The sequence below is a fragment of the Thalassophryne amazonica genome, chromosome 8, assembly GCF_902500255.1.
Source record: "Thalassophryne amazonica chromosome 8, fThaAma1.1, whole genome shotgun sequence".
NCBI lineage: Eukaryota > Metazoa > Chordata > Actinopteri > Batrachoidiformes > Batrachoididae > Thalassophryne > Thalassophryne amazonica.
The window spans coordinates 108,906,765-108,927,664 of record NC_047110.1 but is presented as its reverse complement, the minus strand read 5'-3'; the positions used below and the strand labels follow the sequence as shown (position 1 = coordinate 108,927,664).

General features: G+C 43.1%; 1 protein-coding gene across 4 annotated transcripts in view; it reads right to left on the bottom strand.

Annotated features, from left to right (window-relative positions):
• Positions 1 to 20,900, bottom strand: part of wt1a (WT1 transcription factor a) — a 60,470-nt gene that overhangs the window by 5,952 nt on the left and 33,618 nt on the right. For all 4 annotated transcript variants that reach the window (XM_034177223.1, XM_034177224.1, XM_034177221.1 and 1 more), the window contains 2 exons: positions 8,202 to 8,301; positions 1,763 to 1,907 (listed from right to left, as the gene is read on the bottom strand). In XM_034177223.1, the coding sequence (XP_034033114.1) occupies positions 1,763 to 1,907; positions 8,202 to 8,301 (245 nt within the window). The remainder of the gene's footprint in view (positions 1 to 1,762; positions 1,908 to 8,201; positions 8,302 to 20,900) is intronic.

Below are 20,900 nucleotides of genomic sequence, written 5' to 3'. Positions count from 1 at the left end.
GCTAGTAGCTACGCTAAGCTAGCGGATTCCTAAAAACACGCAAAGTGAATAATGTGTAAATAATTTAGAGGTGATTCAGCAGAAGGAGTGCTTTAGTTAAGGCACGTAAAGATTACACTGGGAAACAAATCGTAATCTAGATAACTAGATCAATCTAACTGCGCAGATTAAACAGCTAACAGATACAGAAAAACACCGCTGTGCTCCGGAACAGGAAGTGATACAATACCGCAGTGAGAGCCAACCACCAGTAGAGGCAAGCCAACAACAAGACATATGTTGTCTCCAAGTCTGTTGTCATGGAAGATTACAAAAAATTCAGTAATATATGGGGTGTTGACCACTATATGGAGTGTGGCAGATATTCCCCTGAAATCTTTTGTCCATCTGATTAGCTTTTTTAACAGGAGCTAAACTGGCTAGTTCTGCTAGCTCTTCCACATTGGCTGTAAACTGGAATTTTCAGGTTCAGCAGAATCCATCATTCCAATAGTCCAATAGTCTTGGGATACACTGGTCCTAGGGTACACTGGTCTTAAGATCCACTGGTCCTAGGGTCCATTGGTCCTAGGATCCACTAATCCTAAGGTCCCCTGGTACTAGGATGTACTGGTCCTACGGTCCACTGGTCCTACAGTCCACTGGTTCTAGGGTCTACTGGTCCTAGGGTCCACTGGCCCTAAGGTCCACTGGTTCTAGGGCCCACTGATCCTAGGGTCCACTGGTACTAGGATCTACTGGTCCTATGGTCCACTGGTTCTAGGGTCTACTGGTTCTAGGATCTACTGGTCCTAGGGTCCACTGGTCCTAAGGTCCACTGATCCTAACCTCTTTATATTATTTGATGGTGTACATTACAACCCTGAACTGATTTTAACGTTCACAAAAAATGTAATGCCTTCAAATCGCAAACATCCAGATCCAGTTTGGTTCAATTTACAAAAATAAAGCATTTGATTCTGTTGATGTTCACCATTAATCACCTTTAATTGTCCTGTTGTCTGTAAATTTGTTGAATTGATAATCAACAAATAATGGTAATTCACCATAATTAAATGTTTTTTTAATCATCACACTTTTGTAACATTACTTAACCTACTTTAGTGCAACATATAGCCTACCATAAATGTAAAAACAACTTCAACATGCTCTCCTTAATACTAGGACTAGTGGACCTGTGGACTAGTGGACCCTAGAACTAGTGGGAAGTTCCCCATCACTCCATCAGTCCTACTTAAGAAGCACTTTCAACACCTTAAATCCTGTGCAATGAAAGAAGCTCTCAGCTTTTTCACTCAAATTGCTGACCTGACCTGTGGGAAGTTGCGAAATAGACTATATTGGATTTTATGGAATTTCACAGGCGACAACGTTTCTCCAATCTTAATGGAAATTGGTACACTTCATCTTCACACCAAACCTCAGCGTTCTACCTGTAGGACTGTTTGATCTTTCAAAGCATTCTTCTGTCACAGCTAATTGAAGTAGGTGGTGAAGCCACCAAACAGGAATCGAGGTCATATTCCAGCATCACTTTGCTGTATCACAACCAAATTTGGTACATGGACTTGGGACACCATTGGAAGGAAGTACAAAAAAACGTTGGTGTCATTTAACCTCTGGAGGGTGGGGGGGGGGGGGGGGGGGGGGGGAGTCGCTATTTCTGGAGAGTGATGCTCAGCCAAGAGTTGTGTTGTTTTTTTTAATCACACTAGTAGTTATTTGTAGTTGTAAGCAGAATACAGATGCCTGCTGGTTTCACCTGTATGTTTGCGACTGTGCGTCTGCAGATGAGACAGCTTGAAGTAGCGTTTGTTGCATCCTGGGTATGGACACATGAACGGACGCTTCTCACTGTTCTCTGAACGCACTATTGCTGGAGCGATGCTGGGTACCCGCCGCACATCCTGCATGGAAACACCAACATTTAAACCCAAATAGCAAAATTACCACACACGCGTCTGTGTAGGAAAAAATCAAAATCAAAAATCCACTCAAGATCAATAAACAAACTAGGATTATGTCGTTTGTATAACCGACACGTTAAGCTTGTCTTGTAAATATGTGCATGTGATGCATCATCAGGTCAGTGTGTTCAGGTACTCGTTTTTGATAGAATTTTGTGAAGATTTACTATTATATACTTTGCACACAACAGACAATAAAAATGGTTGATTTCATTTTCCTGGAAGCCACCGTGGTGGCCATCGTGGATTTGTAAAAACAGCAGCTTAAAAACTGAGTTTTTTCAGTATCGTCTTCAAGATGGCTTTGAATCTTGATTCCACTTGCTAAATACATATTTTCTAGGGTAAATAATCCAATGGTGCTAATTACAAAAATATACATATGCAGTCATCCACACGTTAATGTGATCTTGTATGTATGTTTTTTTGTTTGTTTGGTAATGAGCACCACTGGATTCTTTGGTGCTGAAAATGTGTATGTACCAGAGGCGGTTTCTCTAAGAGTGCAAGAGAAGCTCAGCTTCCCCTAAAATGTCAAAAATGAAATGGTCAAATATGTAGTTTGTTATCAATTCATTGGATACAAATGCGTTAGAACATGTTCATCTTGAAGACGAGTTTGTTCAGAATCAGCTACTTGTCAAAAATCGATTGATTCTATTTTGTTAACTTCAATCTTTTTCTCATTCAGTCTGTGATCAGTGCATTTTCCTGCAGAAGCCGAGCATCCATTCACTTCAATGGAACTGCCTGGAATAGTTTTCTTTCATTGGATAAAGCCACAATTTTGTCCTGCCCCCGGACGCTGAGCATCTCTGGGGGTGAATGGAGCTGTGGGCGGGCCTGGACGCTTGAGTTCTGCACAATGATTGGATGATCAGTCGAAAGGCTGAATTCCGTTTTGGTTGACAGCTTTAGGAATGTGATAATTAGTTTGCACATTTCTGCATATTTCTGCATTTTTAAATTTATGCCAAAGTGTTTTGCGTGCGCTATAAATCAGTCAGCTATAAATTGTTATGTGAGACGTTACGTTACGTTAATCTCGGTGTTACTCTCTGCTTCGTTCTTCAGTCAGTGTTTAAAAGTCATCGCATGTTAAATAACGTCCCGGTTCGCAACACAACTTCAAAGTATTCATAATTATAAGTCTATTCGGGCATATGTAGTAATAATTAGTGGTTGCTGATGTATTTTTTTTTTTCATGAAAATTAGTGACGGACAAACCAAAGCGTTTTGAACCACTGAATCAATATGAAGCAGTGGTTCAGTGTTTTGAACCTTTTGATACAATTAGATATGGCGACATCTGCTGGCCAATCGTTAAAATAACATTTGCATGGAACAATATCATGAAACAGTCAGACTGTTATATATGTTTAATAATAAAAGTTCTATGTGCTTCTTGAAATTTTTGACAATATTTTTGTTTAAAAACAATAATATTCTTGTAACAGTAAGTTCCTTCGGCTGCTCCCTTGTTTTCACTCGAGGTCGCCACAGCAGATCCTAGGTGGACCTGCATGTTGATTTTGGCACAAGTTTTATGTCCGATGCCCTTCCTGACACAACTTCACATTACATCGGGAAATGTGGCAGGGGTGGGGTTTGAACCGGGAACCTTCCTCACTGAAACCAAGCGCACTAACAACTTGGTAATTGTACCATCATAAAATACTGTATGTAATAGAGATATAAATTGTGAAATGCGTGTGCAACTAGGGACTGTTCTGACCATTTTACATATTTGAATTTATATATAAATAAACTGACAAATTTTATGATGTAAGCCAACAATGAGCTTCCCCTCTGTGACAGATCAGCAGCTGCCACTGGTATTTAGCCACCCGAATCAATCCTAGGTCATTTATAGGCCGAGATATTGAAAAACTCCCATTTTGAAGGTGCCATTTTTATAAATCCAAGATGGCTGCCATGGTGGTGTCCAAGAAAATGGAATCACCTGTTTTCCTATTGGCTATTACATGGACTTTTCAAAAATGCATAGTTGAACCATTCCCCATAAAATGACTTAGAAACCAGACAATCTGGCTCAGAGACATCACGATGTTAAAGTGAACACACATGTATATAACTGATTCAGTGGGAATTTGAGGTTAAGCCCCTCATAAAACACAACACTAACTCAAACATAACACGAATCTACAGATTTGATGTCTTGGATCATTTGTAGAGTAAATAAACCAATCACGTTGTTTTCTGGCTCATAATCATGACATTAAATCATGTGACAGATTTCACCTAAAACAAAAATGGTTTTGACGTCTGGATCTGAAAGGCATAACTGCAAAATAACCTCAATTCAATACCCATAAATGGGTTTAAAACCGATGACTTGTGAGGTGAAGATGCAGAGCAAATAATAAAAAACAAATACTCACCCTGTTTCCTACATGTGTGGCAAACTCTTTACACAACAAATAATAATAATAAAAAATCTCTACAGTCTTCACTGAGGCAGTTCAAGGTCTGCTAAGTGAGTTTCATTGTCTTGGGAATGTCTCGTGGTCCATCAGTCCTGTTCCCAGTGGGTGTTGTACTCCACCAGGGCTGCCGCTTCTCAACAATCCTGTTGGTGATGTTCATGGACGAGATTTCAAGGTGCAGTCAGGGACCAGAGGGTGTACAGGTTAGAGGAGTTTAAGAGTCTCAGGGACTTGTTCAGAATTGTGGGTAAGATAGAGTGTGAGTTTGATAGACTGATTTGGGCAGCTTCTGAGGTCCTCCAGGCGCTGTACTGGACCGTCATGGTCAAGAAGGAGCTGAGCCAGAAGATGACACTCCAGATTTACCAGTTGATTCCCGCTCCTATCCTCACCTATGGTGATGAACTTTGGGTAATGACTGTAAGAAAAAGGTCACAGATACAAGCAGCGGAAATGAGATTCCTCTGTTGGGTATCTGGACTTACACTCCTGGACCGGGTGGGAAGCTCGACTATCCTAAGTAGAGTAGTGTAGAACCGGTGCTTCTTCATATCAAAAGGATCCAGCTGAGGTGGTTCAGGCGATGATGCCCCCTGGTCGTGTCCCTAGGGAGGTCTTCCAGGCATGGAGACAGCGGGGTTCAGCCCAGGGTTCGGGACAGCGGGGACAACGCCTCGGGATTCCTCAGGAAGTGTTAGAGGACTTGGCTGAGGATAGGGAAATGTGGGATGAGCTGCTTGGTCTACTGCCACAGTGACCGGGACCAAATAAGTGACAGAAATGATCTTTTTTAATTATTAAAAGGGGTGATTACTTATGTTTAACATTTTAATTTGATTTAAATAATTGTTGTATAAATGTGTTTTCACTTGGGGGATTACATATTTTTATTGTAATTTATTTATTTAGTTCTACTAAATTTGGTGTCCTAAAACTTTAAAGCTGTAAATGCACACTGGGGGATTTTATTTTATTTTATTTTGTTTTTTATAGGACCTGTAAGATTCCATTTGAGTCTTCGAGATTAAAATCTTGAAGCAGATTAAAGATAAACCAAACCGACGTCTGTCTTTCCGATGGCACACTGAGGTTTCTACAGGTGCAGCAATGATTCTTTCTGGTCAGAACCTCGTAATTCTGTAAGTTTGAAATCTGTTTCCTCCATCTGAGAATTATTCTGATCCCCGGAATAAAACAAAAAAAAAAAACATGGAACAAAAGACTGTGCTGCTCCTCACACCGTGGAGGTGCTCTTATATTACACTTGAAAAGCGACGGGAATGAGCGATTGTTGGGTGTGTGAGTGTTTTTTTTTGTTTTTTTTTTGCACGGAGTCAGACTGTTCACGTGTTCTTGTGTGGAATCCACTGGAACCCACAGACGGCAAAAAAGGGACAAAGAAAGGAAAGGACCCGAGTGAATGATGAAACAGGCCCCGAAAGAAGGAAAAGGTCCAGCACTCAGAGCGGGCCTGGAGAATCTCTGCTCCTGGTTCTTCAGAGCAGCTGACAGACGATAATTAAAATCTAATGATTTATTAACGTGTTGATCTCAGCATGGAAACTGTATCTTCAGCCAGAGGAACCCGACGTGTCTGTTTCTCCAACGCCAACGACCCTTCTGTGGAAAAAGACGTTTTTCTTGGCTTTTAGAGCTACTTTTAAGAGAATAAATAAAGAAGAAGAAAAAAAAGGGGGGGTGTGGGAGTCAGTCAGGTCCATAAGTATTTGGACACTGACACATTTCTTTATTTCTTTTGTAAATTGACATCATTATACCACCGTAATGTGTATCATTTATTTATTTTGAGGGGCTTTGACACAAATCATAATTCTTCAGTTTTTCCAATCACTTAATATGTTTTGGACTTCATTTACATCAATCATTAAGACATACAGACAGTACGGCACCGTTTGGTAAATCCATCTGGAGCAGTCTGTTCTCAAAAACCTGAGTGATCACGCAAGAAGGAGGCAAGTGAGGGAAGCCATCAAGATACCCACAACAGTGCTGAGCAGTGGCAACTTCTTGGAGGAGTGGCACAGATTTTTTTTTTTTTTTTTAAGAAAGAAGATGTGGAATTTCAGCTACAGTTTTCCAGAAGGCACATGGGAGACCCGGACTTAGATATGATCTGTTTTCTTCTGTTACAATGCTGTGACTGGTGGTGAAACAGTCAAAAGCTGCACTATGTACAATTTTTGAATGAAGCAAATCCTTCAGGAGATTAATAGTTTAGTGGTAATTAAACTAGCAAGCTAGTGTGGCTCAGTTAATGGAAGGCTAGCTAGCCTTGCCTGGCTGATATAGGCCCTGAGGCCTGTTGGGGCAGTTGTTTATTCCTGGATTCTGGTGTGAAGCGGATGAGAGTCTACGACTCCCACTGAATGGAACACCAGTCCATCAAAGGTCACTTCCTCAGCCAAGGTGTCTTGTCCAAGGATACAGAGAGGTAGTGTGATGGGGAATTAAAGCCAAGGTGTTAGATCAGAGGTGCACAAAGTCTTTCCTTCAAAAAGCCATAAATCAATAATCATTAATTACATGAATGATGGGTTCAAAGACCATCCATGTCCACAGCCACTTGTACATCTGTAGTTGGGTCATTCGGTGTAAAACCTGTGCCAAATGAACGTAATCGATCAACTGCTGTGACCCCGAGCAAGATACGAGCAGCCAAAAGAATCACAGACAATTAAACGTGTGAAATCTAAAATTTTAAATAATAAAGACACTGTAATCTGCTTATAATTTACAGGCAGGGCACCTTTGGTGATGCCCAGGTGTGAGATTTTTTAGACATTTATTATTACTTTGCCTCTGACACTACAGTTGCTAGGTAACCCATGCAAGATTAAAGGCAACTTTAATCCGTATAAGTGTGCTTTGATCTTTACCCATCATTATTTTTATCCATTTAACATTAGTAGGTAATGTTTGTTAAGTAAAAGAACACTGCAGATGGGAAGAAAGGAAGGAAGGAAGAAAGGAAGGATCAATGCACATATTTGCAAGAGCCAACAACATTAAAGGTGGATTAAAATTAAAAGCAATCACTCACTAAGTATTTGGATATTACAGACAGAAAGGAAGGCAGGCAGGAAGGAAGGAAAGAAGGAAGGAAGGAAGAGCATGTAATTTGAAAGGTTCAGAAGTATTTGGACATCTCATGTCCGATCCCTGACTTTTAATGAATCGGTTAACGCGGTTACTATTGCTTAGCAACAGGCCAGTCATCATTTGGACAGGCAGAAACACACACACACACACACACACACACACACACACACACACACACACACACACACACACACACACACACACACACACACACACACACACCCCTGAGTTTCACATATAAGATGAATTTGCAGAGAGCTCAGCAGTTTCTATGGTGGATCAATACAAAGGAAGATGCCTCAGTTTGAGTTGTTGTGCTTCAGGTAGCAATGTGTGACAATGAACATCAAACTGCCAACACAACAGCCGACAAATTACAACAACAGTAAACTTCCTCCTCTGTCCATTTTAGACAGACTGTGCCTCTAAATTTTGAATTCAAATGGTTTAATTTTGCTTTTAATTTGTACCATTTTTTTTTTAAATGTAAGGTTTTTTTTATTAATATCTGATTTTGTTGCTCTCATTCTATCTCCTGTATTTTGGTGCATTATGGTCTGAACAAAGTGCTTTCTTTGGTTTGGAGGAAAGGTGGTACACTCACTGAATAACACGGCTTTGATAATATTAGTTCTAGGCTGTGGTCTGACCGCAGCGGCGTCTTACCTGTATCCCCCTGAAGACTCCATGTGTGTGGATGCGGTACTGCGTGCTGCAGCTGTACACCATCGGTGTGCTGGGGTCACTTTCGTAACCTGCACCATGACTGCGCACACAAACACACACAAAAGGGATCGGGGATGGAGAAAAAAAATTAAATTATGTAATTTATTAAATTCATGCAAACTATAAAGAGAAGTGTACAAATACAGTTAGAGCCACTCGGGAACTTTTGACATGATTATTTTATAACACATTTCAGGAGAATTAAAGGGTCACAGCGTGCAAAATCAGTTTTTAATCATGAGCCGTTACACAGCAGGTCTTTTCCATTTAAAGTGATAGGTGCAGAAAAAGGTGTTTCACACAAGAAACTCTGGAACAAACGCTGAACCGAGGATCATGTTTATATATGTCTGGTTAATTACAGATTTTTGGAGGCTGAGCGGTGATTCTCATAACGGTTTTTGTTTTAACTCCAATGAGGTGAAAACACAGACAGACCTACTTTAGGGCCCCTTCACACATAGTACGAATAAGTACAAATCAGGGCGAATCACAGCGTAACAGCTCGTATGAGCAAATCACGAAAATATCGAGCTAACGGGCAGGCGCAAACAATGTCGCTGCAATGGTTTCGCGGGAACACAGTGTGAGCAGCTGTAGCATGTGTAACCACATCGCGCAGCTGCTGTGAAAATAAAAAAAGTAAAAAATACATGCCACCCATGGGATTTGAACCTGCAATTTCCAAAAGTTCTGATTGTCTACCAGAAACGTTACCACTGAGCTACCTTCACTGTCCTGTGAAAAGTGCGGGAAAATGCCTGATATCAAGAAGGACATGGACATATTTATAAAAAAAAATACAACCATGCACCATATAAAAACAGCGCATTTTACTGAATCCCTCTTATCAAGTGCACAATACAAGTATGATCCATCTGCTCCTCTGTAGATGACTCATGGTCACAGATGTACAGTCATGAAATAACATGAACGAGAAGCAGGGCGCTCTTATCATGTCCACATCTGCTGGCGGCGTGTCCAGCAGGGTGCTCTTATCATGTCCACATCTGCTGGCGGCGTGTCCAGCCGGCCCTGTACCTGTCACCTGTCAACACGTGTGTCTTGTGGATGGTGCGCCACAGGACAGACACCGTGTCATGTGGAACAGAGCGCACGTGGGTGATGTTACATTCAGATTGCCCGTTGTGTGTTATGATCTGACAGTCCGTTTCACCTGGGGCAGCTTGTCAATGTGTGCGTTGTGCGCGCACTCGCTGCAGCCCACTGCAACAGCGATATACCTTTTTATGTATGTCCATGGGAGAACAGCAAGCAGACACACGCGCATCACATTGGGCAGTTGTTAGTTCATATCCGTCCAAACACGTGTTCCCCAGACATGACGTCCAGAACCACAGATCTCAACAGCTGCTCCTGTCGGCGGACACACCCTCTGTCAGTTCAGCGCACACACCAACGTGTCACTGTGTCTGTTTGCAAAGCCACACTCGTGGGGGCACTTAGACAAATTTCACATCCAGCTCGACAGTGATCGTCTGCTCACTGTTGTCATGCTAATAGCATGAATGGCCACACATTTTCTAAGTGCCAAGGGAGCGGTGTTAGATGTTCATGCGTGTCAGCTGGAATTTGGCCGACACCTCCCGCAAGAGGCTTCGATGGGCTCTCACAGCGCACACTCTGTCTTTCATCTGCTGGTGTGTCCAGATAGTTGTAGCGACTGGTGTACGAGGTGTTAGAGGTAGCTATGATTTTACATGTATTGCATACGATTCCTGCTTCATGTGCGCTTCATGTGTAATTCGACCACATTTGTACTGTGTTTGAAGGGGCCCTTAATCAGGCAAATTAATTCAGCTATTTTCTGTGTATTTTCTTTTTCTGCTGTTTAATGGGTGATGACGACCTGCCTCAACTTCCTGTAATGTGTCTGAGAGTCAAAAAGTGTTTTCACACTTCAAAAGCCCCGGACCATGGCTCAGTTTGATCTGGAGAGAGGCCACCTCTCTTGGTCGAACATATTTTGGTCCTTTGGTCCAGAAAGGAGCCTGAGGCAGCTTTCAGACTCGCTATTGTGGTTCGGATCAAACTGAAAAGTCAAAGTGTCTGGACCAAATAAGAACAGTGTGAAAGTGTAAATTGTGTGAAAGTGTGCAGAGAAACACAGTGATGTCAGGAACTGGTTGAGTTATTGTTCCACAGGTAAATGATAGCAGAGTTTGTAAGACCAGGTTTAACCTTGACGTTGTGTTGTGTTTCCCCACCCACGGGGCAAAAACTCACAACCTCCTGGATGGGAGGCAGGCACTGCAACCACAAGGCTGAAACCCATGGGCACTAGCATCTGTCGCCAGAGTGTCTTTTGGCGTTGGGGGTGAGGTTTACTGACTACATACGCAAAGCACTATGGCTTGCCTCAGACACACAGGCAGCCAGCTTGGCTATATACAGGATGAGGTCAGGCACACGGGTGACTGGTACAACAGGCAACATGGCCCAACAGGCATCTTTCTAAGGGAGCAGCAGAGGGGTTATCCAAAATACAAGCAGTAGGTCAGTGCACAGAGGTTCATCATACCAGGTGAAGAGATCCAAAAACATCAAGCAAAACTTGTTTGTCTGAGGCAAACACTGGCAAATAAACCAGAGAAAGCAGGTACAAAACGAGACAAGCTGGCAACAAGGGAAAACTCTGATGGCGGTTATAAAAGCAACCAAACAATTACACGTAGAAGTGCAGAGACACGGGAACTTGGATGACCAGAAACAGAAACTGATGTTACACGGAGAGAACACACAAAAGAGATGTAAAAGTAAAAGCACCCAAGACAGTTTAACATAGGAGAGAATTAACGAGAAAACACACAAAAAAAATTCTAAGCAAGCGTAATAATGTGACTCATGATTGAAAACACCGACAGACCCAAACTGATTGATTGATTGATTATATATCACCTCAGTGTCTTGTGGGTACTGTTGCCTACAATATATAATTTGTTTTTAAGACACCTGATGAAAAAGAGACATCACCTCATTAAATTGTTTATTTGCAAAACATTATGTTAGAAATAAATAAAAATGATCACAAACAAGCATGTTTTGTATATTCAAAAAGGTGGAAGACTTTAATTAAGCAAAGTGCATTCTGATGTAACTCAGAAGTTTAAAATATAATGCAATGCTAAAATGCCCTTGGCTGTATGAGCCTTGTGTTCTTTAAAATTTGCAGCTATTTAATTAATTATTAAGATCCTGTTGTCTTACATACAATTTGTACATGTTCAATGAACTCAATCAAAAAACAATATGTTTAAACAGCATCTGCAGGAGGCTTTGCGTGTGCGTGTACATGAGCTTTTGACAAAAGCGGAAGTTGTGCAAATCAAGAAATATTTGTAGATTACCCTCTGTGTATTTAGGAGGTATTAATGAGAAATTTAACGCCATAGGAAGTTAGCTTTGAGTTAGCGGAAGTTAGCATGCATGCAAAATGTGTTATCAGGTTATAAAAAGAGCGTTTTAATTTTTAGAAGTGGTTATTTCTCACTATCTTTTACATAATATATGACACAGAGGATGTATTTACACGCAGCCGAACAGAGGTTTGCGGCTACCAGCGTGTGAGGTCACCATGCTATTGTCTGTGAAATAAGTTCAGAGGTGTTATTAGGTTCCAAAAACAGTGTTTTTGGTTTTAGAAGTGTTTATTTCTTGCTAGCTTTTACATAATATATGACTGAACTGTACGCAGACAGACGGATGGACGGAAGGACGGGCAGATGGGCGTACAGACAGATGGATTGACAGACAGACAGATAGACGGATGGATGGACAGACAGACAGATGGATGGACCGACAGACAGCTGGACAGACAGACGAAAAGACAGACGGATGGAAGGACGGGCAGACAGACAGACAGAGAGACAGCTAGACAGATGGATGGACAGACCGACGGACAGACAGATGGACAAATCGACAGACAGGCGGATGGGCGGACAGACAGAGATGGACGGACGGACAGACAGACAAACGGACAGACAGACGGATGAACTGAAAGACAGATGGACAGACAGACAGAAAGACAGACGGACGGAAGGACAGGCAGACAGACATACAGATGGATAGATAGACAGATGGATGGATGGTTGTACAGACAGACAGATGGACAGACGCCAGGTCTTCGTAATACCCGATGGCCATATAGTGGCCTCAGGTAAAAATGGAATAAAAAATGTACTTTGTTCCCTTAAAGCTGAATGTGCCGCTGTCACATGACACTTTCAAAAAGGTTCACGTCTGACCGCCTTCTTTCTGTGTGCAGTTTGCACATTCTTCCCAGGTTTGGTGTTTGTGTGGTTTCCCCTACGGGCAGATGGTTATTTTCGAGTGGCGTGGACAGACCCGGTGTCTGCCTGGGTGGTTGCCATCCAGGGCCTAAAGGTGGCTGCACAGAGTGGTGGATGTACCAGTGCATGCTCCCTGACCCGACCTCACCCTGATCTGCCATTTCAAGTGCAGTAGGCTGGAGTGCACAGCGCCCACCTGTGGTGAAAGCAAGTATTGCGTATGGTTACGTTATCATAAAAAAATCCTGTGCACAGAGCAGATCTAAAACGGACTCCAGTCGAGGCCAGAACCCATTTTTACAGCTGGATGGACTGAGATGATGCAGATGACGTGTCTTGTCCGGGGACACAGACAAGTAGCATCAGTGGGATTCGAACCCATGTCTCCAAATTAGCAGATCAGCTCCTCATCCACTAAGCTGTTAAATGAAAGCAGCGTTAGCATACTTTTTTTTATCTAAAAGGTGAAATAAAGGTTTCCATGTGGATCGCTGTCACGCAGACTAAAGATAAAGCAGACAGACGTAAGATAAGACGCAGAGCGGAATAAATCCAAAGTGTCAGAAATACAGAGCGTAAGCTGCTGTTTGACTGAGCGCGCTGCGTGCAGGTGGGGTCATGAAACCATCATTATTCACGTGCACTCGGTCCCATAACGCAAAACACAGACCCATCAATTTATGAGCGTGCACATACACGCTCATCTGTGCTGACGCAGGGGGACGGACCCGCCTGTCAGAGCATCATTTAGGGACCTGAACCCTGCAGAGGGGGAGCCTGGAAGCATCCGAGACGTATGGTGCACATCGGCGCAAAATCAGACATAATCTGACAGATTGATGTTGAATGTGATTCTGAGCTACTGTGTGGACAACTCAGCAGACACGGATGATACATCCTTAAAAATAAAAAAAAACCCTGATGGGCCCTATCTGCTACGCAGCGCAAAGCAGCATACAGTGCTGTGCAAACGACACTGCTAGTTCCTATCCAATTCTGTTGTAATTTTCACAACCAGGCCCACTACTCTGTGCACTCATGGTCCTACAAGGGGGTGTGGTCAGACGCTGTGTTGCTCGATCATCATTGTAGAATGTCAGAAAGTTGTTGCACCGCTGACCAATAAAAACCTGGCACAAAGTCAAGCGCAGTTTGTTTTTTTGCTGTTCTTATTCAAATAAATAGGTTGATCGACAATGTGTGTACATTCTGCAAGCACACAGAGACGCACAAAAGTACAATGAACTGAAAAGAAAAAACAAAGGGAGTAACTCTGTGTTGTACTAGCGGTGGACCCGGGCGATGCCTGGGTGCAAGATCTCGTAGACGTTAGATACTGCTTAGCCTTACAACAGTACTGTTGCTAGGCAACACCCCCCCCCACCCAGCCTACACTGCTTTGATATACACACACAGGTCCATAAGTATTTGAACCTTCCCTTAACCCGCTATGTTTATTCGATCAGTGGTTGTTAGGCAACCAATGCTTTGTCTTTGATTGAAGCCATCAATAGCATCAAAGACAAAATTGAGTCACATTAAAGCAAAACTTTAATCATTCTCACTCAGCTTCGATCGTGAGTGATCAACACTTTAGGTGGGAAGGAAGGAAGGAAGGAAGGAAGGAAGGAAGGAAGGAAGGAAGGAAGGAAGGAAGGAAGGAAGGAAGGAAGGAAGGAAGGAAGGAAGGAAGGAATCTTCATAAGTATTTGTAAATTGTGGATACATATCACACACCCACAGCTGATTTTTACATACAAGACTGTTGCTGTGTTTTCCTCCGCGGGTTCCCAGGAAGGAAGCACCAAGACCAGCTGGGCTCCAGTGCCACCTCTCACAAGTCACCATCTATCAGCTGCAGTTAGGTGAAATGTCGGCGTGTCCTCGGTCCTCTGCAGCTGCTGGGGTCCTCAAAGTGTCCAAAGTGTCATAGGTGATGTTCCAGTTCATCCAGCTGTAATCCGGGGATAAGCATCGGTACTAATGGGCCTCAAGACCTTCAGAGGACTTCCTTCTTGAATTCAGAGCTCCAATAGTCTCACTAATTAGGTAAGAGTAGGTAGATCAGTGGATGAGGAGCAGACCTGCCAATAAGTAGATGTGAGTTTGAATCCCGTTCATGCTAAATGGTAAATGGACTGCATTTATATAGCACTTTTCCATCTGTATCAGATGCTCTAAGCACTATACAATAATGCCTCACATTCAGCCCGATGTGAGGCTGCTGCCATACAAGGCGCTCACTATACACCGAGAGCAACTAGGGGATTAAGGGCCCGAGGGCCCTTAGTGATTTTCTGGTCAGGCTGGGATTTGAACCGAGGATCCTCTGGTCTCAAGCCCAATGCTTAAACCACTAGACTATCACCTCCCCACATGCTACCAGGACAAGACACTTCATCTGCATAATCTCAATCCACCCATCTGTAAAAATGGGTTCCAACCTCGGCTGGAGGAGTAAATGTTAGACATCATTGTAAAGCACTTCTGCTAGACGGAAACGCTCTATAAAAGCACAATAATAATAATAAGCCTGACAAAGAGCTTTCAGAGTTTCAAGGAACAAAATGCGCTCTGTGCGACGCAGCTGCCTCTTGTATCTTCTCGATAACACACAGAAACAAAAAACTCTTGTCAATGAAATGTGGAATATTTCAGCGTGTCAGACAAAAAGAGGAGGATGAGGCGTTTGCATCCTGTGCCGTGGAGTGGGAACGTACACTATATGGCCGAGCGGCCATAAGGCGCTCTTTGTTTCCCCAAGGACGCGAGGCGAGCGGCGAACTGTACATCACCTCAAGACAGGTTAAAAAAAAAAAAAAAATCATACAGTGTGTGATTTTTTCGCACACTCACTCTTTCATATCTCCTTTTAACATGTATAAATATAAATAATTTGTGCCCCACACTACCAACCAGAACACCTCCTCCAGCAACAACGACATCACTTCTGTCCCACGACGTGAGCGCTGCACAAACCCAACGACGTCACGACAACCGCATCAATTCACAGGAAAGTGGTTAAAGAAAAAAAAAAAAACTCCTTGAAAACTGTGTAACATTAATGTTTATTCCTGTATCGTTACAGTAAATATGGAAAAAAAATATCACGTCTACAATGATGACATCATTGTGTTTTTCTTGGAAGATCTGTCATCCAGGTCCTGGTATCCAAGCAAACTGAACTCAAGTGACTCTTAGCGACTCTCATTACATCACTGTGACATCAGCGACCCGAGCGAAGTCTCACTACTCAAAAAAAAAAAAAAAAAAAAAAAAAAAAGACAACACTTTGCAGCCACACACACAGATATGTAGCTTCCTGTCCATATGTGAACACAATCTGATTTGAATCAAAATTGTGACGTGATTAAATTTTCTGCAAAGTTAGTTAAAAGTCAAGGTCACAGGTCAAGGTCAAACCTTTGTCCCAGATCTTATAAATATTTAGGTGATACATAGAATAGCTATTTCCAGCACCTATGGTGACTATTAAACTGTAATATAAAGTCATGTGTAACGTTTCCATTAATCATGTGATCTTTGACCTTGGGTGACCTTGAAACTTAATCACTGTTTGGAGCTGATATGGATTAAATATGCTGCAGGATTAAGTGGTATAACTGATCAAATGTCAAAGCCACACAGAACCAGATGTTACCACATGAAAGAAATGATTTGCATGATTCAGAGTCGAGCACGTTGTTTTGTTTTTTAATCCCTCATATATCTCTTGCGTAATGTGGGTCATTTATTTTTCCCGGTATTAATCAAATCTGTGCATCCAGCCCTCCTCATCCATTCACGGCTCTTCCTCCTCCTGATGCTCCACTCCACTCCCCTCCGCTTCCTCTTCCTCCTCTCCTCTTCCTCTCCCCGCTCCTCTTAATCTCCCTGTCCTCCTCCGCTCCCTGCTCGGTTCCTCCGTCAGCCTCCCCTTCCTTCTCCTCCTCCTGCTCACTGACAGAGAGCGCGGCCGTGAAGCCAGCGAGGAAGACGCCGCAGAAATAAATCAGCAAGAGATTTTTTTTAATCATCCGTCTCTGCAGTTTGTTGTTGGAAGTCAAACAGTCTCATTTATGGTTTTTATCTGTTGCAGCTTCTAATACAATAAATGCATTAAATACTTATGTCGCTTGTAACAATCAGGTAGAATTCATACGACAAACTGTTGGTGACTTAAAAAAAAATCTTAATGCTTTAACTTAGTCGTTTTGTGAAGATTTTAAATGCATTATATATATATATATATATATATATATGTATATATATATGTATATATATATATATATATATATATGTATATATATATATATATATGTATATATATATATATATGTATATATATATATATATATGTATATATATATATGAAATAGAAAGCGGGTATAGAAAATGGATGAATGTATTTTGATCCCACTTGTTTTAATTTCTTCAGCAGATTACTGAGCAACAGAATGTTCAAAGATGATGACAATAACTGTTTTCCCCCAAAAATGCAGCAGCCTTGGTCAGGATTTACAGTTGTTTTCCAAACAGTTCATTCTCCAACTAATATAATATTGTCTCTGCATTATTATCATTTTTAATCTTTTTCATTCTGCATTCTTACGGATGGGTATTTCTGTTAGTAAACATAATATTTAAAAAAATATATAGATTTTTAATTATATGAAATAACACACAATGTCTATATATTGTTATCAGCTAAAATGTCTTCAGAAAAAGAAACAATCAAAACTGATCAGTTTTATTGTATATGTGCATGACACAGATTGGAAACATTATAGCAATATTGATGCAGCTGGTGTGCCATAAAAAAGTATAAAATATTTGAATGATTAATCACAGCTGCAAGTTACATTGCATGTAAGCAGATAAAATGCACTTTAATAATCTTAATTAATTGTTGGGAAAGTGTAAGTACACAGACCCACAACAGGGGGCGCAAATGAACGGACAATGGAATAGGTCAAATAACAACACTTTACTGTTGTGAATGTGCACAACAAATACAACAGATTACAGTAATGGACAAAAGTCAATTCACAAAGGTGTCGTGTGGGCAGGCTCGAAGATAGGAGACGCCTCTCCAAAGTAGAACCGGAACCACACGGTTTCCTCCGCCACCAGACCCCGGGAATACTGGAGCCGCCAAGTCCCGAACTCCCAGGTGGCCACTGCCTCCGCGTGTCGGACCTGGTACTGCTGGCGAGGAACAAAGAACAATTAAATGAGGGCGCGTTTGCACCCAGGAATCCGAACGGCAGGAAAGCTACCTCCACCTCTCGTTGGAAAAGTAATCCACAGAACAACGCACAAAATCCAAAAGGATACAATCCGTCAGCTGAGATACGTTACCTTCCAGGTAGAAACGATATCTCGGCAAAGAGGTGGAGACGTCGTCCTGCTGATATACTCCTGCCGATCAGATGATTGGTAACAGCTGTTGCAGGTGATGCGTGACAGCTGTCACCCTGGCTGTTCCTGTGAGGCGGCTGCGCCCTCTGGTGCCTGGAGCCCGCACTCCAGACAGGGCGCCCTCTGGTGGTGGGCCAGCAGTACCTCCTCTTCTGGCGGCCCACACAACAGGACCCCCCCCTCAACGGGCGCCTCCTGGCGCCCGACCAGGCTTGTCCGGGTGGCGGCGGTAGAAATCGGCCAGGAGGGCCGGGTCCAGGATCAATCAATCAATCAATTTTTTTATATAGCGCCAAATCACAACAAACAGTTGCCCCAAGGCGCTCCATATTGTAAGGCAAGGCCATACAATAATTATGTAAAACCCCAACGGTCAAAACGACCCCCTGTGAGCAAGCACTTGGCTACAGTGGGAAGGAAAAACTCCCTTTTAACAGGAAGAAACCTCCAGCAGAACCAGGCTCAGGGAGGGGCAGTCTTCTGCTGGGACTGGTTGGGGCTGAGGGAGAGAACCAGGAAAAAGACATGCTGTGGAGGGGAGCAGCATTTTGAATTAACTGAAGGCTTTTTAGGGAACTTTTAGGACAACCTGATAATAATGAATTACAATAGTCCAGCCTAGAGGAAATAAATGCATGAATTAGTTTTTCAGCATCACTCTGAGACAAGACCTTTCTGATTTTAGAGATATTGCGTAAATGCAAAAAAGCAATCCTACATATTTGTTTAATATGCGCTTTGAATGACATATCCTGATCAAAAATGACTCCAAGATTTCTCACAGTATTACTAGAGGTCAGGGTAATGCCATCCAGAGTAAGGATCTGGTTAGACACCATGTTTCTAAGATTTGTGGGGCCAAGTACAATAACTTCAGTTTTATCTGAGTTTAAAAGCAGGAAATTAGAGGTCATCCATGTCTTTATGTCTGTAAGACAATCCTGCAGTTTAGCTAATTGGTGTGTGTCCTCTGGCTTCATGGATAGATAAAGCTGGGTATCATCTGCGTAACAATGAAAATTTAAGCAATACCGTCTAATAATACTGCCTAAGGGAAGCATGTATAAAGTGAATAAAATTGGTCCTAGCACAGAACCTTGTGGAACTCCATAATTAACTTTAGTCTGTGAAGAAGATTCCCCATTTACATGAACAAATTGTAATCTATTAGACAAATATGATTCAAACCACCGCAGCGCAGTGCCTTTAATACCTATGGCATGCTCTAATCTCTGTAATAAAATTTTATGGTCAACAGTATCAAAAGCAGCACTGAGGTCCAACAGAACAAGCACAGAGACGAGTCCACTGTCCGAGGCCATAAGAAGATCATTTGTAACCTTCACTAATGCTGTTTCTGTACTATGATGAATTCTAAAACCTGACTGAAACTCTTCAAATAGACCATTCCTCTGCAGATGATCAGTTAGCTGTTTTACAACTACCCTTTCAAGAATTTTTGAGAGAAAAGGAAGGTTGGAGATTGGCCTATAATTAGCTAAGATAGCTGGGTCAAGTGATGGCTTTTTAAGTAATGGTTTAATTACTGCCACCTTAAAAGCCTGTGGTACATAGCCAACTAACAAAGATAGATTGATCATATTTAAGATCGAAGCATTAAATAATGGTAGGGCTTCCTTGAGCAGCCTGGTAGGAATGGGGTCTAATAAACATGTTGATGGTTTGGATGAAGTAACTAATGAAAATAACTCAGACAGAACAATCGGAGAGAAAGAGTCTAACCAAATACCGGCATCACTGAAAGCAGCCAAAGATAACGATACGTCTTTGGGATGGTTATGAGTAATTTTTTCTCTAATAGTTAAAATTTTGTTAGCAAAGAAAGTCATGAAGTCATTACTAGTTAAAGTTAATGGAATAAGCTCCTCTTCACCCAGGAGCGTTCTTCAGGTCCGTACCCCTCCCAGTCCACCAAATACTGGAAGCCCCGGCCCATCCTACGGACATCTAAGAGCCGGCGCACAGTCCAAGCCAGCTCGCCATCGATGATCCGGGCAGGAGGTGGTGCCGGACCGGGAGTACAGAGGGGTGAGGTGTGATGGGGCTTGATCCGGGACACGTGGAAAACGGGACGGATCCGCAGTGAGGCCGGAAGCTGAAGCCTCACTGCGGCTGGACTGATGACCTTGATGACCTTGAACGGACCGATACACCGGTCCTGCAGTTTAGGGGAGTCCACTTGAAGGGGTATGTCCTTGGTAGACAACCACACTGCCTGCCCTGGCCGGTACGTAGGGGCCGGGGTCCGCCGACAGTCTGCATGGGCCTTCGTCCTCATCCGGGCCCTCAGCAAGGCAGAACGGGCGGCACGCCACACCCGACGGCACTTCCGTAGGTGGGCCTGGACCGAGGGCACACCGACCTCTCCCTCAACCACCGGAAACAAAGGAGGTTGGTACCCCAGACATACCTCGAAAGGGGAGAGGCCGGTGGCTGACGACACCTGGCTGTTATGGGCATACTCGATCCAGGCCAGATGGGTACTCCAGGCCGCCGGGTGCGTGGCTGTCACGCAACGCAGGGCCTGCTCCATCTCCTGATTGGCCCGTTCTGCTTGCCCGCTGGTCTGGGGATGATACCCGGATGAGAGACTCACCGTGGCCCCCAGTTCCCGGCAGAAGCTCCTCCAGACGTGTGAGGAGAACTGGGGACCGCGATCGGAGACGATGTCTGTTGGGATCCCATGCAGCCGGACGACGTGGTGAACCAGGAGGTCCGCTGTCTCCTGGGCCGTCGGGAGCTTTGGGAGGGCCACGAAGTGGGCTGCCTTGGAGAATCGGTCCACTATCGTGAGGATGGTGGTGTTGCCCTGGGACGGCGGGAGGCCCGTGACAAAATCCAGGCCGATGTGGGACCAGGGGCGATGGGGCACGGGCAGCGGCTGGAG